This window comes from Ahaetulla prasina, chromosome 1, assembly GCF_028640845.1.
Source record: "Ahaetulla prasina isolate Xishuangbanna chromosome 1, ASM2864084v1, whole genome shotgun sequence".
NCBI classification, from domain to species: Eukaryota; Metazoa; Chordata; class Lepidosauria; order Squamata; family Colubridae; genus Ahaetulla; species Ahaetulla prasina.
In genome coordinates, this window is record NC_080539.1 from 65025717 (window position 1) to 65043446 (window position 17730).

Below are 17730 nucleotides of genomic sequence, written 5' to 3' on the forward strand. Positions count from 1 at the left end.
ACAGGAAATTCCAGGAAATTGAAGTTTCCCCCACTGGGTTTCGATTATAATTTGCTGACATGATGTCTAAAGCCAGTTTCTTTTTAAATGATTTAATAAATAATAACTTGTTTAAATAACTTTGAGTAAGATAATCTCAGTTTGTATATCTGCAGTCATATAGCATCACAATATACTTACTCTTTTAAGGCCAAGAACCTTAAAAGCAAGTCCAATTGTTAGCAAAAGACTAACAGAAGTTATACGCTTATTTTATGAGCACTGATTCCTTTTAATCTTATGTCAATCTTAGTGTGCCATCTAGTGTATGATGGATCCCTTTGATGCGGGGGGGTGGGGGGAGGACAAGCATCATTGAGTGATGGATGTTATGAAGAGATGAGAGAGTAGGCAGTGGTGATGGAGGGCATAGGGTGATTGGTGGAAGACCAGGAGTGGATTGTTCTTAGGAAAGGCAGCCTTGATGCTTGGTATCAATGCTACATTCCAGGTCCTGGTGAGAACTGTTTTAGGCATCTGTCAGATGTCAGTTGAATTTGTTCAGATTCTGGCTATGTAGGTCTTATGGAATTGACTGAGGGACTTCTTGCTTAGTTATCTGGAGAGAATTACTGTCTGTTAGTCCTGAGGAACAGAACAGGATTTTAGGGCCAGAGGTAAAATCCACTTACCTTCGCTACCGGTTCGGGAACAGGATCACACAGGAGCGCATATGCCCCTCTTCTGCACATGCACAGATGGTAAAAAAAGGGACGTAATGATGTTCTGGTGGGTGGGCGGAGCTCCCGCCAGCGCTACTGATTTGGCGGGCTGGATACAACTGGGGGGATTTCACCACTGCTTAGGGCTTTGAGTCTGTCACCTGTGTTTTATTTTTTTTATTTTATTTTTATTACAATTTTTTTAAATTGTACATATTCAACAGAACCGTGACATTATTGTATATTTTGGATCTACCTTCCATATAATTTCTAATTTCTGTCACCTTGTTTTAGATCCATGTCCTCCATGATGATATTTATATATCTCTGCCCCAAATTATGCCATCAAGATTCTTCCCACTGGCTGGAGACTGAGGATCCGTCTGGGAAAGCAGACTTTTGATGCAATCCTAGCTAGACCGTGTGGCTATCAGTTTTAGGTTTGGCAGCTTACCATTATTAACTTTGGATGGGGCAATGTTCCCCCAGATTTGATGTACAAGTTAGCGGTCCATCTGAACTCGTGGCTAGGTAGTAGAGATCAGGTGGTAATCATGGCCAGGATTTGCACAAATCCCTCTTGTGCACTAGTTGCACCGATTCCTGGATACATATGCTTTAGTCACTTCCTGGTTAGACTACAGACTACACAGGGCCATCCTTGAAAAGCATTTTGAAGCTACAGCTGGTTCAGAATGTAACAGCACATATTCAGTTTTGCCATTAAAAATGCTGGTTGTCATCTGAGGCCCAGCATAATATACAGCCAGGATACTTTAGAACTACAAGTATCCAATTATTTCACTCAGCCCAATCATATCTGTCACAGCAGGCACCCTTGAGATCCCTTCTGTGAAACCATGTTGCTAGAGCAGGGGTGTCAAACTCAAGGACCATAGGCCGGATCCGACCCGCAGGGTGCTTAGATCTGGCATGCGGGGCCATCCTGGAAACAGCAAAGGACTGGCCCACAGTGCCTCTGCCAGCGAAAACAGAGCTCAGGAGGGCCACAGGCAGCCTTCCTGAGTTCTATTTTCACTGGCAGAGGACTGCAGGAGGCCATTGCAGCCAAAAATGGAGGTCATGAGGGCTTCCCAAGCTCCATTTTCACTGGCAGAGAGTTTGCAGGAGGCTGTCAGGGCTGAAAACGGAGCTTGCAGAGCGCTCACTGGCAGAGTGCTCAGGCCATCACTGGTGCCCCAACACGAATGACACTGAACTGGCCACCCCACCCCCCCGAGGTCAAGCACAACTCTGTTGCGGACCTCAATGAAATCGAATTTGTCATCCCTGTACTAGAGGATCTAAGAAGAGTAAATTCTGTGGCAGTCTCCTCCATGAGATTTGGACAGTCCAGTCAGTCTTATGGAATTTTGGAGACTATGCTTTCTTCTCAGACAGTGGTGTTAGGATGTTAGTGGATCCCAATATGTGTGTCCTATTCTGAGTCAAGATATAGTTTCGTGAGGAATCTTGGTTGAAGTTCACCTTTAAAGATTGTATTTGCCTTATAACTTTCATATTGTGTTATGTTGTAATGTGTTTTGCTAGCTATCCAGGTTAAGATGTAAAGTCATATAGCTTAAATAGTACCAATTTGCATTTTAAATTCTTTATTTGTTGCTCTAGAGTAAATATTTTTTATGGCTAAAACATTGACATTTCAATAACATTGGTAATCTAAGACCAGTTTACAGACCTTTCATATGCCAGCAGCTCTTAATACAATTTATTTATAAAATGGTTGTGTGAAAACTTACTATAGGGGCGACAGGGTTTGAAAAAGATGTGGAAGTAGCCATGACATTTAACATGGTGAACATATAGCTTATAGCTGTGGTATTAATAACATTCAGAGAAATGTCTTGGCCTGTTGTGTTAAGTGTAAAAAAAGGGTGAACTGCAGCCATCTTTTTTTTACCCTAATTCCATTAAAAAATAGCAGGAGGAAAGATGTTCAGCCATAAAAAGAAAAAAGGGTCCAATTAGGAAATTTGAATATATATATATATAATTCATTACATGGAGTAGAAGCTTTGGGGGAGGGGGAGGGGAAGGGTTGCTTATGGTCAAGCATGGACTGATTTCACAAGTGTCTTTCAGTTTCCATGCTAAAAGTAGTTTCTTAATTCAGATTTGGGAAAGGAGACAAACGTTAATAGAAAAACCTTAATGTTTCTTATAGTAATAATCCAATGGGGCAATTTTTAACATTATTTCTATTTTCATATCATGGGAAAATTAATTTCAATACTTCCCCCAGTTTTACATTGTTTTGCCTGAGCATTTAGCAGTTAGGTTTGCAGGGCAGCTTAAACCTGAAGTGGAGATGGACTGTGATTTCACCATATGACAAACAATTCACAGGAATGGAATCCTGAAGATGATTTAGGACTTGCAAAATGACAGTGGGATCCAGCTCAGTTACCTTTGCTAGCACCTTTACTTAGAGGTAAGCCTTATTGAATTTTAGATTCCGCCCCCCCCCCCCCAAAATGTAATAAATTTTAATAGTTCAAAACAGACTATCTTCATTCATCCAGCTTTAGGTCCTGGGTTTTGTTTTCTCTTTCAGTAGCTGAAAACATTTGCTGATTTTGATGACAATAATTGCATCAGCCATTTAACTCTCCGTAAGGTATAAAGGTAGAGAAATGAAGATAGTCAACTATTAAGTGTGTAATGAATTGGGACTTTCAAATCTCACACATTATTTAGAGCAAGGCACTGTAAGAATCACAGTCCATGACTTTTAGCTCCCTAATTTGCCCAGCAATTTAGAGCTACGTATTTAAACAATTCAATGGATAGAAACTTTGATTGGTCAGCAAATGCTTTTCCAGCGATGCTGCAGAGGCTAGCTGCAAGAGGAACATTGATACATTCAAAAATTAAAAATTCAATATGAACTTTTGTTCTTTACAAGAAGAATACAGTGCATTAACCACAACAGCATTAAGAAAAATTAATTCCCATGCAAAATCTCCTTCCACTATGAAAAGTTTATGGCACATCTGAAAAGTGCTCACAAACATCACCCATCCAAACAGTACACACGCCAGTTAAATTTAACATCTGTTTACGTTGGATAACCTGCGTCTATTAAAAAATTGATGACATGCAAGTTCTATCAATTCAAGTCCACCAAACAACTTTTCTTGCACAGAGAAAATGACAACTACAATCACAAAATACCATCGTACAAAGTTGTACATGTATAACAGTGCAATCGCAGAGAGTGTGAAAAATGTCCAGTACAAGAGGGAAACACACTTAACAACCAAGACCCTGAGCTCAGATTTACAGGGTGGGATTTTGCTTCTCCCTGACACATCAAAGTATTTTTTGCCTTCATAGAACTGGCGCAGCCGTTCTTCTTTTTCTTCCCAGCGCTTCTGACACCAGAGTTGCAAGTCTTCCCGAGAGGTTGGCAAGGATTCTACAGAGTATCTGCAGACGTGAAAATGAATTTCCTTGGGAAAATTTCCACATAGAAGATGTTTCTCAGTTTGTGGAATGTTTTGAGGATATGCCACTGTTATGTCATGAACAGCATCAAGGTTATTACCTAGGAAGAAATATAATTATAATTATTATAATTATACCATCCTCTCCCCCCCTTCTCTCTCTGGAAAACATACCTAACATTCCTGACTTCTACTTTCCCCGCAGCCACCACATTATGAGATGGATTGAGATGAGAGAGAGAGAGTGACCAGCCCAAAGCCACCCAGCCAGCTTTCATATACAGTATCTGTAAGGTTCCAGATGCGACAGAAAAATGTTGCTGAAGGCTGCCTAGTTTGTGGCAGAAATCTGATCTAGTGGCTTAAAGATGTGCTAAATCAGAAAGGTTAATTAGATTTTTCAATGCAGAACTGGCAGATTCCGGCAATCAAGGAGAATAAATTAAATTATTAATAAAGTTGATTAATTTAACTAGCATAATTAAATACTAATACAACAGATTTTTTTTAAAGACAACATAGTAACATTAAGGGAGCCCATTTTCAAGAACTCAATTTTCTGCTACTTTGCACGTTTGGCGTTTAGTCATGCCGGCCACATGACCATGGAGACGTCTTCGGACAGCACTGGCTCTTCAGCTTTGAAACGGAGATGAGCTCTGCTCCCTAGAGTTGGAAACGACTACACATATATGTGAGGGGAACCTTTACCTAATAGTATATAGATTCCATTCTCTTTCTTTAAATATTTTTTAAATAAATAGCTATTACTGCCAGCAAACCAGCAATAATTGTTACACTTAAAAAGATGTGAAAATCTGCTGTTTAGATTACTTGTTATAAAAAACCTGAAGAAACAATTTCAACAGAAATCATAATGCAAATTATTTGTAAAATGAGATAGGTTGTTTTCCTTCCAATAAAATTCTAGATACAATAGCATTGCCAGATGTTTCATTAAGACTAGATTTTTGAATTTTTCAACAGTCCTTTTAATTCAGCCGCTACAGAATGCCTATAGTTTCTTCCTGATCTTTACAACTAGATTTTAAGCATCATCAACAATCCTTTGAATAGGTTTAAAATGAAAAACTGAAAGGTTACATGATATATTTACATATTCATGAATGTGACAATGATATTAGATGTAGTAAGATAGCTAATAGATTTTTTATTCAAGTTTACTGTGAATGCCTGCGAACCTTTTTGCCATCACGTTCCAAAAGCGGTGGAAGCACGAGGGGGGATCATGCACATGTGTACCTATACCCATAATTCTATGCGCCCTGCCCCCACACATGTGACACACACTCTGTTCCCCCCGCTCAAGCCTTTCTAGGAGCCGGGGGGGGGGTCAAAACGACCTTCCCCACCCCCCTGGAGCTGGAAACAGCCCATTTGCCAACTTGGAAAGCAAAAAATGGGCCTTCCAGTCCCATCGGAAGTTGGCGAACAGGTCATTTCCGGTCACCGGGTGCTGGTTTAAATATTGCCTCAATGATCTGAGTATCTGCAAGACAATATTCTAAACAGTACTTCAGTGCTTTATGGAAAGTTAGGAGGCTAAAGGCCTAATGAACTTCAGGGGGAATATTACTCCATAAGGGAGGGACTGCCTTGTTGGTATTTGGAACTTTTAAAGAGTGTTATGGCTCTGCAGCTGCATTTTTTCCTCTACAGTGTGAAGCTTAGCCCAGCCCAGCCCAGTCTAGTAGCACGGCACAAAGGGATTTTTTTTTTTTTGACACACTGAGGTTCTGAGGTTGCTTTCAGCCTTGCACAAAATCCAGCCAGGCTGCCTGGTCAACAGTTGGAGCAAGAGGTTGGAGAAAGTCAAAACATATGGCATAACATAACATTAGCTCCATTATACAGCCATTGTTCTTATTTCATGAATCCTTTGATTCAGGCATAGGGCATAAGGCACAGGGCCTGATAGCCTTTATGGTATGAAGTGGCTGATCAGAATGCAGCTTGTATAGACTCTGAAAGAGACAGGTATTTAAATTCACAAGAGGATGGGGAAGAAGAAAAGAGTTTATAGCTGCTAACTGGCTGGCACTAAAACAATTTCTGCCATACCAAAACGAACAAGTGGACAAATCTTATTAAGTTCAATTAACCCAGTACTCTGGAAGCCTCCTTAATCTGAAAAGGATTTAATGAAAAGTCTCAGCTTCAATAAACACTCTTTAATTATGAGTAATATTTATTCACAAAGAATTTGTTTCAGGATTAACCTGAGACCTGTAGGAAATCAAATATATCAATATAATAATGGAATGTCTAATTAGAAAATAATTGATTCCTAACTGTAATATACTGCTTTGTAGCACACGTAATTGTTTAGTACAATTGCTTTTAAGTTGTTGCATCTGGCAATAAAAGTGCAACTCCGTAAAAGAGAGAAACGATTGGAATTAGCATTATGTCTTACTGAAAATCTTCGGTGAACTCAGATACTGCTCCTTGCTTAAAGGTACAGTCTTTGGTTAACACCAGTAATTGGAAGTGGAATTTCTAAGCAATGTGGTCAGAAGTGCAATATCACATGACCATATTGTTCAGTGACAGAAATCCAGGTAGTCCTCGTCATTAACCAAACCACACTGAGTCAAGCTTGTAGTCCCAAGCCTTGATAAAGTAAGGTATTGCCTCTTCTGCCTCCTCTTGAACTTCCCTACCTGTTTATTTCTCCTATCTCAGCACTTTTGCAACCCCCCACCCCACCTCCTCCCCTGCCTGCCGCTGCCATGCCCACAACACTGCGTGCCACCAATATACCAGCTGGGCCTTTCTTTCATTCTGATGCAGGCAGGGCTTCTCTCACACCCTGCCCAGGGCCTCCATTCGCATGCCAGTCAGGCCTTTGGCTCATGTCCCACCTAGGTCCTTTCACTTCTTTTAGGGATAACTGACAGCTTATATGATGCATTTGGCTTGAAAAGCAACTGTCTCAGCCCCAAATGTTCCACAAGATACGTTCGTTCACAACTGCATTCTTAAATAGCATCTTAGCATTTTTTTAAAAAAATATACTTAATCTTACAAAATTCAAAATGTGTATGTATTGTGATATCTGAGGTGAACTGTGCATTATTGTATAGTTTACTCTAATTCTAGCTAGAATTGAATCTCTCAAGCTATATTTCTATGCACTTTCCTAAGAGTAAACCTTAGCAAAGACAGAAGTTGTCCATCATAAGACAACTGTGTAGTTATGAAGTCAATTCTGCAATAGCTAACTGATCTCTTAAGGTTTGCTTGTTTCCATCAGACTGGTATCAGCAAAGCAGGTAAATCTAAAGTAGGCATTAAATATGAAGTAGCTAAATTTAATTTCAAATTCAAAGATACTTTTATTAAAAGCTTTCTTGAGAGATTCTGTTAGAAAAGCTTTTAAGCATAAAAGACTTATTCCTTTGAAACTTTCATGGAAAGCTACTATAGTCATCTTTTTATATAATTTCATTCATTCATTTCACAAATAAATAAGAATTTATGTACTTTCAAAAGGTAGTTAAACAAAGTTACGCAATTGAAGTTCCTATCATAAATATGTTTTACTGTGTATGAATGTAAAAAAGAGAGGTATATATAAGCGTGTCTAGAGAATCAGAATAGAGCTGGAAGGGACCATCGAGGTCTTCTAGTCCAACCCCTGCTCAAGCAGGAGGAGATCCTATACCATTTCAGACAAATGACTGTCCAGTCTCTTAAAAACCTCCAGTGATGAAACACCCACAACATCTGAAGGTAAGCTATTCTATTGGTTAAATGTCCTCACTGTTAGGAAGTTTCTTCTCAATTCCAGGTTGCTTTTCTCCTTGATTAGTTTCCATCCACTGTTTCTTGTCTGTGTATCTGTCTGTCAATTCTATTTATTTATCCATAGCTATGCACTAAAAGACACATTCATGACTTGAGTTATATAAAGGACAAGTGCTTACATCGTTAGTGTATTTTTACAGACGACAAAGAACAGCATTTAGAATTACCTATTTATAGTAAATGACCTTTTAGACAATATTCAATGTGAAACAAAATTGATCAGATTCTAGGTCAGACTCAAAAATAACCCAATTTTTAAATGTAACGTTAAAATGTCAAATATATCTATTGTTTAAAGTACCTAAGAGTGTCCCAGATTAAGTAACAGTCTTCTATTTAAAACATTTTAAATGGAAGATTACTACTTGGGGGAGTGGATGGAGAGGATGAGAAGGAGTTAAGAGTTTTTTAATATTTAAAATGCAGAAAAAGTTTATTTTAAAAATTTACACTAGAATTCTTATGTTCCCTATGCTTAAATAAGAGTGCATCAAAACACTGATTTCCAGAAAAGTATCTTGTAGTTATATATGATCTAAAATTGCCTTTCATAATTTAGGTCAAGAGGGCATCACTGCATCAGTATAATAGTTTGTTAATCACTGATCGTTATAACATCGGGGACAAGATTCCAGTTCTCTAATGTCAATAATCAGGGTCTCCACCTCCTTTCGACAAAAGGGAGGACAATATTTAAGAACATTTTTAGATAAAAAAGGGTGATTGGAGGGAGCCAAATATTGGATAGCATGGAAATAAGTGACATTGGGAAGCTTTTCTTCTTTTTTCAACACTCTAGGACCAGCAGCCATCCAAATGAAACTGACTAAAAGAAATATGTCTGAATTGTTCTTTTCTTGCAGCCCCAGTAGGAAAAAAAACCAGAAAAGAAACAAGAAAATAAGTCATCTAGGAGTCATCTACAACATAGAGTGTAGCAACAGGCAGAAGACTAGCAGAGTGCATCCATGAACTCCAGCTAGCAACGAGAAGACATGAGAAAACAAATCCTTAATTTCAGAACACATAGATAAATACAAACAGTTTCAATGGGAAATTGAGCATCCTAGATCAAGCCAAGTCCAAAAATGCCAGAGAATTCCTGGAAGCACTCGGCCATCAGCAGGCACATAGAGATAAACAACATCTGGTATCCTTATGATTTATATTGATATTGATTGTTTCCTGATTGTTTATTTGTACCCTATGACTATCATTAAGTGTTGTATCATTAAGTGTTAAATTTGTACCCTATGACTATCATTAAGTGTTGTATCATTAAGTGTTAAATTTGTACCCTATGACTATCATTAAGTGTTTTAAGTGTTGTACCTTGATGAAGGTATCTTTTCTTTTATGTACACTGAGAGCATATGCACCAAGACAAATTCCTTGTGTGTCCAATCACACTTGGCCAATAAAAAATTCTATTCTTTCTACATACCATTCAAAAGAGACAATCAAAACTCCACAAAGGAAACAAAAAGATTAAAAACACATCCCTGCCAATAATCAACACTTATATGAGCAGTGAATAACACTAGACCAACAATCAAGAAGTAAACAGTACTCTAATCAAGGGACTACCAATGCAGAGAAACAAGCTAACAGTTAACAACAGCCTAATCAAGGAACTACCAAGATCACTCTGACCAATGCTGATCAGGCGAGCCATTAGTATATAATAGCAATAGCACTTAAGATGTATATACCACTTCATAATGCTTCTACAGCTCTCGCTAAACATTTTTCAGAGTCAGCATATTGCCCTAGCAGTCTGGGTCCTCATTTTACCAACCTCTGAAGGATGGAAGGCTGAGTCAACCTTGAACTAGTCAGGAGAACCTTGAACTAGTCAACCTTGAACTAGTCAGGAGAACTACTCACAGAGAAGCATTATTAGTCTTGCAGGCTTAGTGTTAATTTTGTGTTGGAGGCAGCACTCCTCCAGATATTAATTGCAGCGGAGCAATGGCAGAAAAGTATTTTGTTTCCATGCCTTGCTTGTGATCACCATAGTGGTCTGTTGACCACTATGAAATATAAAATATTGAATTAATATAGGCCAGGTTCTTCAGGGTTATTCCTGTATTTCTCAAATTCTTATCTTTCTGCAATGTGTTGGGCCAGAAAGCTAGAGGAATGAAAAAAACATTAGAAATTGTGAAGGGTAGGTTGTGCACAACTGTATACACTTATTTTGCTTTCCCAACAATGACACTTTGTTGTATACTGAATATACAATATATAATTAAATAAATAGAGAGAAACCTGGAGTTTTGTATAGCCTATTGATTTGGGAACAATTTTTATTTAATAATTTTATAAGTAAAGTCAGGCATATTAATTAGCTATCAGAATTATTTTTATTTATTTTATACAATTTATAGATTGTCTGACTTCCAAGACTGATTTTCAAATTAGAATTACAGTAATGAATTTTCTCTAATAAATCAAGTAGTATTATTAATAACATATACTGTCTAGACTTTTCCAATCAGACTTTCGGAATAAAAATAGTTAATATGAGTTTTTAAAATTATTATTCTAGTTCAGTGATCCATGGCCTTCTTTTGTGATCACATCAAAATAATAAAAGAAAACAGGTATTTTGTTAATTATTAATACAGGAGCCTCATTAGGTCCTTTTAAAGGGCTTCCTGTTTCAAGGATTATATATATTTGTCCAATGTCTTCAATGTCCTTTCAGAATGCTAAAAAAAGAAACAGCAAAACAAAGCAAAAACCCTGATGGCAATAAAAAGAAATATGGAGTAGTGATTTATTTAGTACAGGAGAGGGGTGGGGGGAAGTAGCAGAAAGTGTCCTGCAGCAGCACGTTTTACAAAAGGAATTAAAGCCATGAAATTAACATTTTAATGAAGCAGAGAGACTACTGACGTCAACACTAACTCACTGATTGTTGCTTCCAGGTGGCCTAATGAGATGAAAATGAAGTTTATATCCTCAGCTAGTCTTAGCCAGGCTTGTTTAGTGACTATGATTGAATTTAAATGAGAAGGCACTTCTGTGTACAAACATGTCTAGGCTGGTTAGTGTTTGCTTAAACTTAAATATAACAAAAGCATAAATTAACGATACTTCAGTTAACAAACATTGACACTAAAGCTGTAGGCTTTATTTCTTGTTTTTTTTTAAAATATGGAGATATATATATAGAATAGAATAGAATAGAATTTTATTGGCCAAATGTGATTGGACACACAAGGAATTTGTCTTGGTGCAGATGCTCTCAGTGTACATAAAAGAAAAGATACGTTCATCAAGGTACAACATTTACAACACAATTGATGATCAATATATCAATATAAATCATAAGGATTGCCAGCAACAAGTTATAATCATACAGTCATAAGTGGAAAGAGATTGGTGATGGGAACTATGAAACGATTAATAGTAGTGCAGATTCAGTAAATAGTCTGACAGTGTTGAGGGAATTATTTGTTTAGCAGAGTGATGGCCTTCGGGAAAAAACTGTTCTTGTGTCTAGTTGTTCTGGTGTGCAGTGCTCTATAGCGTCGTTTTGAAGGTAGGAGTTGAAACAGTTTATGTCCAGGATGCGAGGGATCTGCAAATATTTTCACGGCCCTCTTCTTGATATATATATATATATGTGAGGTCTGCATGTGTATAAGAATGTCCCAGTTTCAACACATACATTCAGTATCTGTTTGTTCTCATAAAGCTGCCACCTTTTTACTCTAATTTAGTTTATAGAGTCTTATCAAAGGAGACCACTTTTTTTGAGATTCAGAAGAAATATCGTTCAGAAGTCAATGCGTAATTGGAAAGTTTGACATTAAACCACAGGTAGGCAATATGAAGTGAAATGCAGTAAGATGCTCCCTAATTTTTTTTTTAACCAGGTACTCATTCATTCTCTTTTTTTCACTTTCTCTCTGCAAAAAAAAAAAAAAGCTGGCATGCTGAAAGCAAAGCATCATCTTCCAGCACTGCACTTAGTGATAAGAATGCTTTTAAATCTCCTGGAATGGCAGAGCATATGATGTGGGGCAGATTTGTCTTTTGACAAATTGTTTTATAATGGTCATATAAACCAATGTTTCTTGACCTTAGTTGCTTTAAGATGGGTGCTGACTGAGGAATTCTGGAAGTTGAATTCCACCCATCTTAACATGACTCTGTTTTTGAAATATTCATGTAAACCATGGTTGTCATTTCCCCCAACAACCATATTGTGGTTATATTTGATGCATGCTCTCGAAATTCTAAATATTCTCTCCCTATGGCTGCCAGAGGAGTTTCATATAATTTTATAAATTTTTCATATAACTTTATAAATTTTATAAAGTTATTATAACTTTAATGAACAGCCTCTGTGCAAATGCACGCCATTTACAATCTTTATTTTTATTCAGTAAATAAAATACTTGGTATTAACAATGATCAAGCCAAATCAATGTCTCAGATTCGGATGATATAAGAATATTCAAATGTAAATTTCCCAAATAATCCTAAATGAACTAACTATTTATGGTAGCTAATCTTGCAAAAGGTATCATTTAAGGTGCATAACACAAAAGTGTCAACTAAAGGCTCCAAAAAACATAGGGAGAATAGGAATTAAAAGGGCAAATGTGATTCAGTGTACGGTGAATGAAGGTCATCATCTTATCATCATCATAGTAATCAAGTTTCTACAAGACTGGTAGTTGGGCTACCATATTGTGAAAAGATCTTGTAGTGTGGGAAAAACTGTGAAAGGGAAACTGTTTGCAGCTTTTATCTTGGCTAAAAGATACCATGGCACAGACAAAGTAGATCAGGATTTGCCTTTCTCTCTACTAATAGCTCTCAAATATAACCCTATGCAACTGCATATTGTAATGTTAAAGCAGATCAAATGAAGTATTTTTTCTCAAATCATTTAGGGAAGCAATTAATTTCCATCAAATGTATCAAATGTACTGAGGGTCACCAAGATGAACATAAACAATTTTAAAAGGGGCTAGATAAATTCTTGGAAGCCGAAATTACTATTTGTCATGATGGCAAAGGCCTATTTAGAAGTCAGTTATTAAAATTACTTAATAGTTCTGGTCCATATGGTTTAAAATGACTGCCCAGAGAATGGAACATTTGATTTCTTTTAACCCTCTGCTCTAGCGAACAAGAGAATCAGTAGAAAAACATTTTAGAGATCATCTCCTTTAGCTTCCTTGACTACAGCAGTTTTGCTTTGACAGGTATTTGGTATTTTAAAACCTCATTCAATGGACAAACCTCTAACCTTTATAATTTAAGACCTTGGGTAATCAGAAATTCTTTCCTATATTTTTAAATCAGTAGATTTTTATACTTAAAAATACATTTTATTGTCCTAAGTTTTTTCTATTTGTCTAACATAATTATAGTTTCTATCTTTCCTTATAGGATTCGCTGGATTCTGCAAGAACTACATTTATCTTCTATAAGTAGAATACGAATATTACTTCAACATTACTTCATCTCTAAATGTCATTTTTCCCAACCACATGAATACTTAACACCAATCAACTCATGTTTTAGAGATAAATCTTGAGTGAACACTGAAGATGCCTAACTTAGTTACTGAAGAAATCCATGTTTAGGATTCATATAGTACACTGAATCATAAACAAGTCAATTGACAATCACCTAGTAAAAAAAAAAAAAAAAAACTCAACAAGCTATGTGAATGGAAAATAATGTGTGATGCTGTCCTGCAATTACTGAAAAATTCTCTCAGACTTAGATGCAAAATTATAGTAGGAAAGGATGCTTACTTAGGAAAGGAAACTATATTCAACAATCCGAGGTTAATAATAAATAAAGTTTGAAGCCTATTATTTAAATCCAATATTAAAAATTTATTTTCTTTATCATACAATAAATAGCTGGATTCCTGGCAAGTACTGCATTCCAAAGTCATATGGTAAATGCTAACGATGTGGAAAATTGCAGTTAAAACTAATCAAAAGTAGTTCCAGAAATACCTTCAGAAATACCCCATTGTTTTTAGGAAGCAATCAACTTACCTTTCTATTTATAACATTCCCTTCTACATTAGAAAGCTCTCAAGATCCCTATACCTAATCCTAACACCATGACTCTTATAAAGTTAGATCATAAATAGGTTACTGATTCACTGTCCCATATGGTCAAAAGTAAACAACCTAATACTGTATCAGGCTGTTACCAAACCAAAGATCTGATGGAAACTGTACATCCACTTTGAAAAAAATTGCTTGAACAGGAAAAAATAAGACAGAAAAAATTAACACAGATTATTAAAAACAAAATTTGCATTTGACACTGTTGCTCAAATTCTTTCATAAGTGCTTCTTAGCTTACAATGCAAAAGGGAATATACTAGAATGCACAATTATTCCTTTACCCTATGATGAAAAAGCCATTATTTAGTATAGGCAGATTTTCAAATCTTCCTTCATTGCATATATCAGAGTGATAAATATATTATTTTAAAATAACTGTGTTATGATAAAACACCAAAATATCACCATAAGAGATGCCAAAGTGAATATACAAAAATAAAAGTTTAAATGCTAAGGAAAACAAGGCATTGTTGACCACATAACACTTCAATGGGTCACAAGAACTCTTTTTCTTGCACATTCACAATATATCTAAGATACCTAGAGAAGAAAAAGGTTTATGAATCCGGCAGGCTCCAAACTTTAAAACCATGTAAATGTCCCACAGGAAGTTGGCAAACGGGCCATTTCCGGCCTCCGGAGGACCTCCAGGGGGGTGGGAAGGCCATTTTGATTCTCCCAAGGCTCCTAGAAAGGTTCTGGAGCCTGAGAAGAGCGAAAACCGGGCCTTCCGGTCCCACTGGAAGTTAGTAAATAGTAAATGTTTTCGGCCTCCGGAAGGCCTCTGAGGGGTGGGGTGAGGAAGGCTGTTTTCGCCTCCCCCAGCTCCTAGAAAGGCTCTGAAGCCTGGTGAGAACAAAAAAATGGGCCTACCGGGCCCACTGTGCCAAAAGCAGGGGAGGGGGAGTGTGTGGGGGCGGGGGTTGCGTGTGTATGGTACATAGAATTATGGATATGGGCATGCATGTGACACCCTCCCAGGCTCCCTCCGCCTTTGGTACACGATGGCAAAAAGGTTCGCCATCACTGGCCTAGGCAAAGCCAGCTTGTAGAAATTAATAAAATAATTCAAATACCATCAATCAATAATTAATCCCCTTGACCATGACAGTCCCCTCAATACAGTTTAAAACACATATAAGTATAAACAATCCTATTGTGGTTTAGCAAGCAATGGGCTACCTCTTCTCTAGACTCTCCTTGTCTAAATTGCTATAGTTGCATCAATGCAATGTGCAGAATGGAGATGCAAGGAGCAGCAATTTTATTTAATTTATCTGCTAGCTTTGTATCCTGGGTTTCTTACCGGAATTCAGGATGGTGTACACAGCATTCCCTACAATCCCCACAACAACCACTCTGAGGTAAATTGGACTGAGAGTGAGTAAGCTTAGAGTCACCCAGGGAATTAACTGGTTGTGTACGAGAAGAACCAAACGCATTTTGGGAAACAGAAATAAAGTTGGAGAAAAAAATTGAAAAGGAGAATAGCTGATTTATGGAGGAAGTAAGAAGAATTGTGATGATAGATGGACATGCAGGGAAAAAGAATTGTAGGGGTAGAAGGTGGGAAACAACTAAGAAATGAAGTTTATTTTATTTTATTTCGTTCATTCAACATATTTATATAGTTGTTCCAGATACTGTAGACCAGATATGAGAACACAGGCAAAGATCAGGATAAGTTCTGTGGTAACCAGAGAAAAGAGTAGGTACAACAGAGTATGGTTTTGGATGTACATGGAAGATAGCATATTTGAATGCTTCCTTCTATCAAAATTAGCTCCCATAAAGATCTAAAGACTCTGCAGCTACCAGCTTTCTTGTCTATGGGTTACCAATACTTTCATTTCCAAAAACACTTCTTTAAAAAAGATATGCAAGAAAGTATTTTGCACTACTAGTAATACCAGTAGTAAAATGGCTTCTGAAATCACCTGTTCAGAAGCAGTTTACAAAAAGGAGGGGAGAAACAGAAAAAGAAAGAACCTACATTTAGATATGTGATCAATCTTGAAGTTTAACCATCACTTAAAAACTAGATAACTGATCTAGCAATAGAAGTTCAAGCCTGCCAAATTTTCTCCACAACAATTTGCATGTTTTTGGTATTATTTTGCAAAATGTGAGAATGGACCCAAGTGACAATGCCAGGCTTTGGGGGGTCTTTTCCATATATGAATTTAACAAATGCCTGCAATTATTTATCTTTACACCTATCCATCTATCATTTAGAAATTGATATACAAATGTCCCACCTCAGAAGAGTATCCACCTCAGAAATAATTGCCTTTAGATGGCTTTTTCTAGAAATTTAAAGGAAGTCCCAACTGAATATTCTTTCTCCTTTCATGTTTACTTCCTAAGAAGGTTTGCAATGCTATTCCTTGAAAGTGATTTTTCAAAACACTTTTCAAAGAAATTCTGGTCCCTCTCTCTCTTCTATAGATATTTGTATGCATAAGCATACTGACAAAATTTCCCATTGGGAGCAGTGCTTCTCTATGGTTCTGCATATGAAAACAGATTCTTACAGGGTTCAGACTGAAAATTTTCCATCTCTACTTTGGAATTTCTATATACAAAGTACATATTCTGTCTCAGCATGTCTTTCATGAATTATGCTCTCATTAAAGTCCTCCACAGATGTATAAATTACTGGATTATTTTTAGGGTTTCATGTTCCAAAATTTGCTATCACTTTGCTATCATACACCTGGAAAAATGGTCTATTTATGTCAAGGTTCAAAAATTAGATAATCTCATTAGTAATGTGTTTTTAAATTGTATCAGTGTTTTCCCATTTACAGAAATATTCCCAAATCCATATAACTAAATTGAAATGATGTTAAACATAAACATGTTGATTGAACTGTTTTTCCTTGGGACTAGCACAAGCTTTAGAGAGAGTCATGTATATTTCATTGCTATTCTACCATGCTATAGTTTAAAATGGAAAGTACTGTTGTGCTGAATGACATTAAGTGGATTGTATTTGCACTTAGTTTTCCAGCGGTTTTGCTGTATTAATAATGGAACAGAGGGCATGATATCTTTCAAGTACACTAGTTAAGAAAGAGGTTTTTATTATCATTACAATGTAGATTTCTCACAGGCAAGAGTAACTTACATATCTGGTTGTTAAAAAAGAATTGGTTGCTTTTCAGCTTTTAATCAGATATGCACTAAAAAGGTTATTCTTAATTCCTGCCCTCAGTTTTTTTTCCTTCAATGATGCATGGATAATACACTTTCTCACATAGTTGAGGTTCAGAGCAGATTATTCTTAGCACTCTCAGGCCAAATGTATCCTGAATCAGAAAATTGCACTAAACAGGCTGATTTTAGTTATATATAACTTGTTGGTTGGGGAAATGTCATTTTAGAACATAAGCAAAAACAAAATTCAAATTACAAGATACTTAAGCTGCTGATAAAGATGTGAGAGACTTGGCTCTATTTTCTATAATCATGTTTTAAAAAGAATTAAAAAGAGGAATTGTAAGTTGTTAACAGAAGTTTGACTCCTTACAATTATTTGGATAAATTTTGTTACTTCCAGCAAATACATTCTGTTCTGTCAGCTATGCTGAAAGTAAATCAAAGCAATGTGGT

The 17730-nt window shown here is 36.7% G+C and overlaps 1 protein-coding gene across 4 annotated transcripts in view; it reads right to left on the reverse strand.

Moving 5' to 3' along the window:
* Window positions 1-2297: 2297 nt before the first annotated feature.
* The window catches only part of LCLAT1 (lysocardiolipin acyltransferase 1), a 65305-nt gene continuing 49872 nt past the window's right edge, over window positions 2298-17730 (reverse strand). For all 4 annotated transcript variants that reach the window (XM_058187334.1, XM_058188189.1, XM_058189037.1 and 1 more), the window contains exon 6: window positions 2298-4269. In XM_058187334.1, coding sequence (XP_058043317.1) covers window positions 3770-4269 — 500 coding nt within the window. In that variant the 3' untranslated portion in view covers window positions 2298-3769. The remainder of the gene's footprint in view (window positions 4270-17730) is intronic.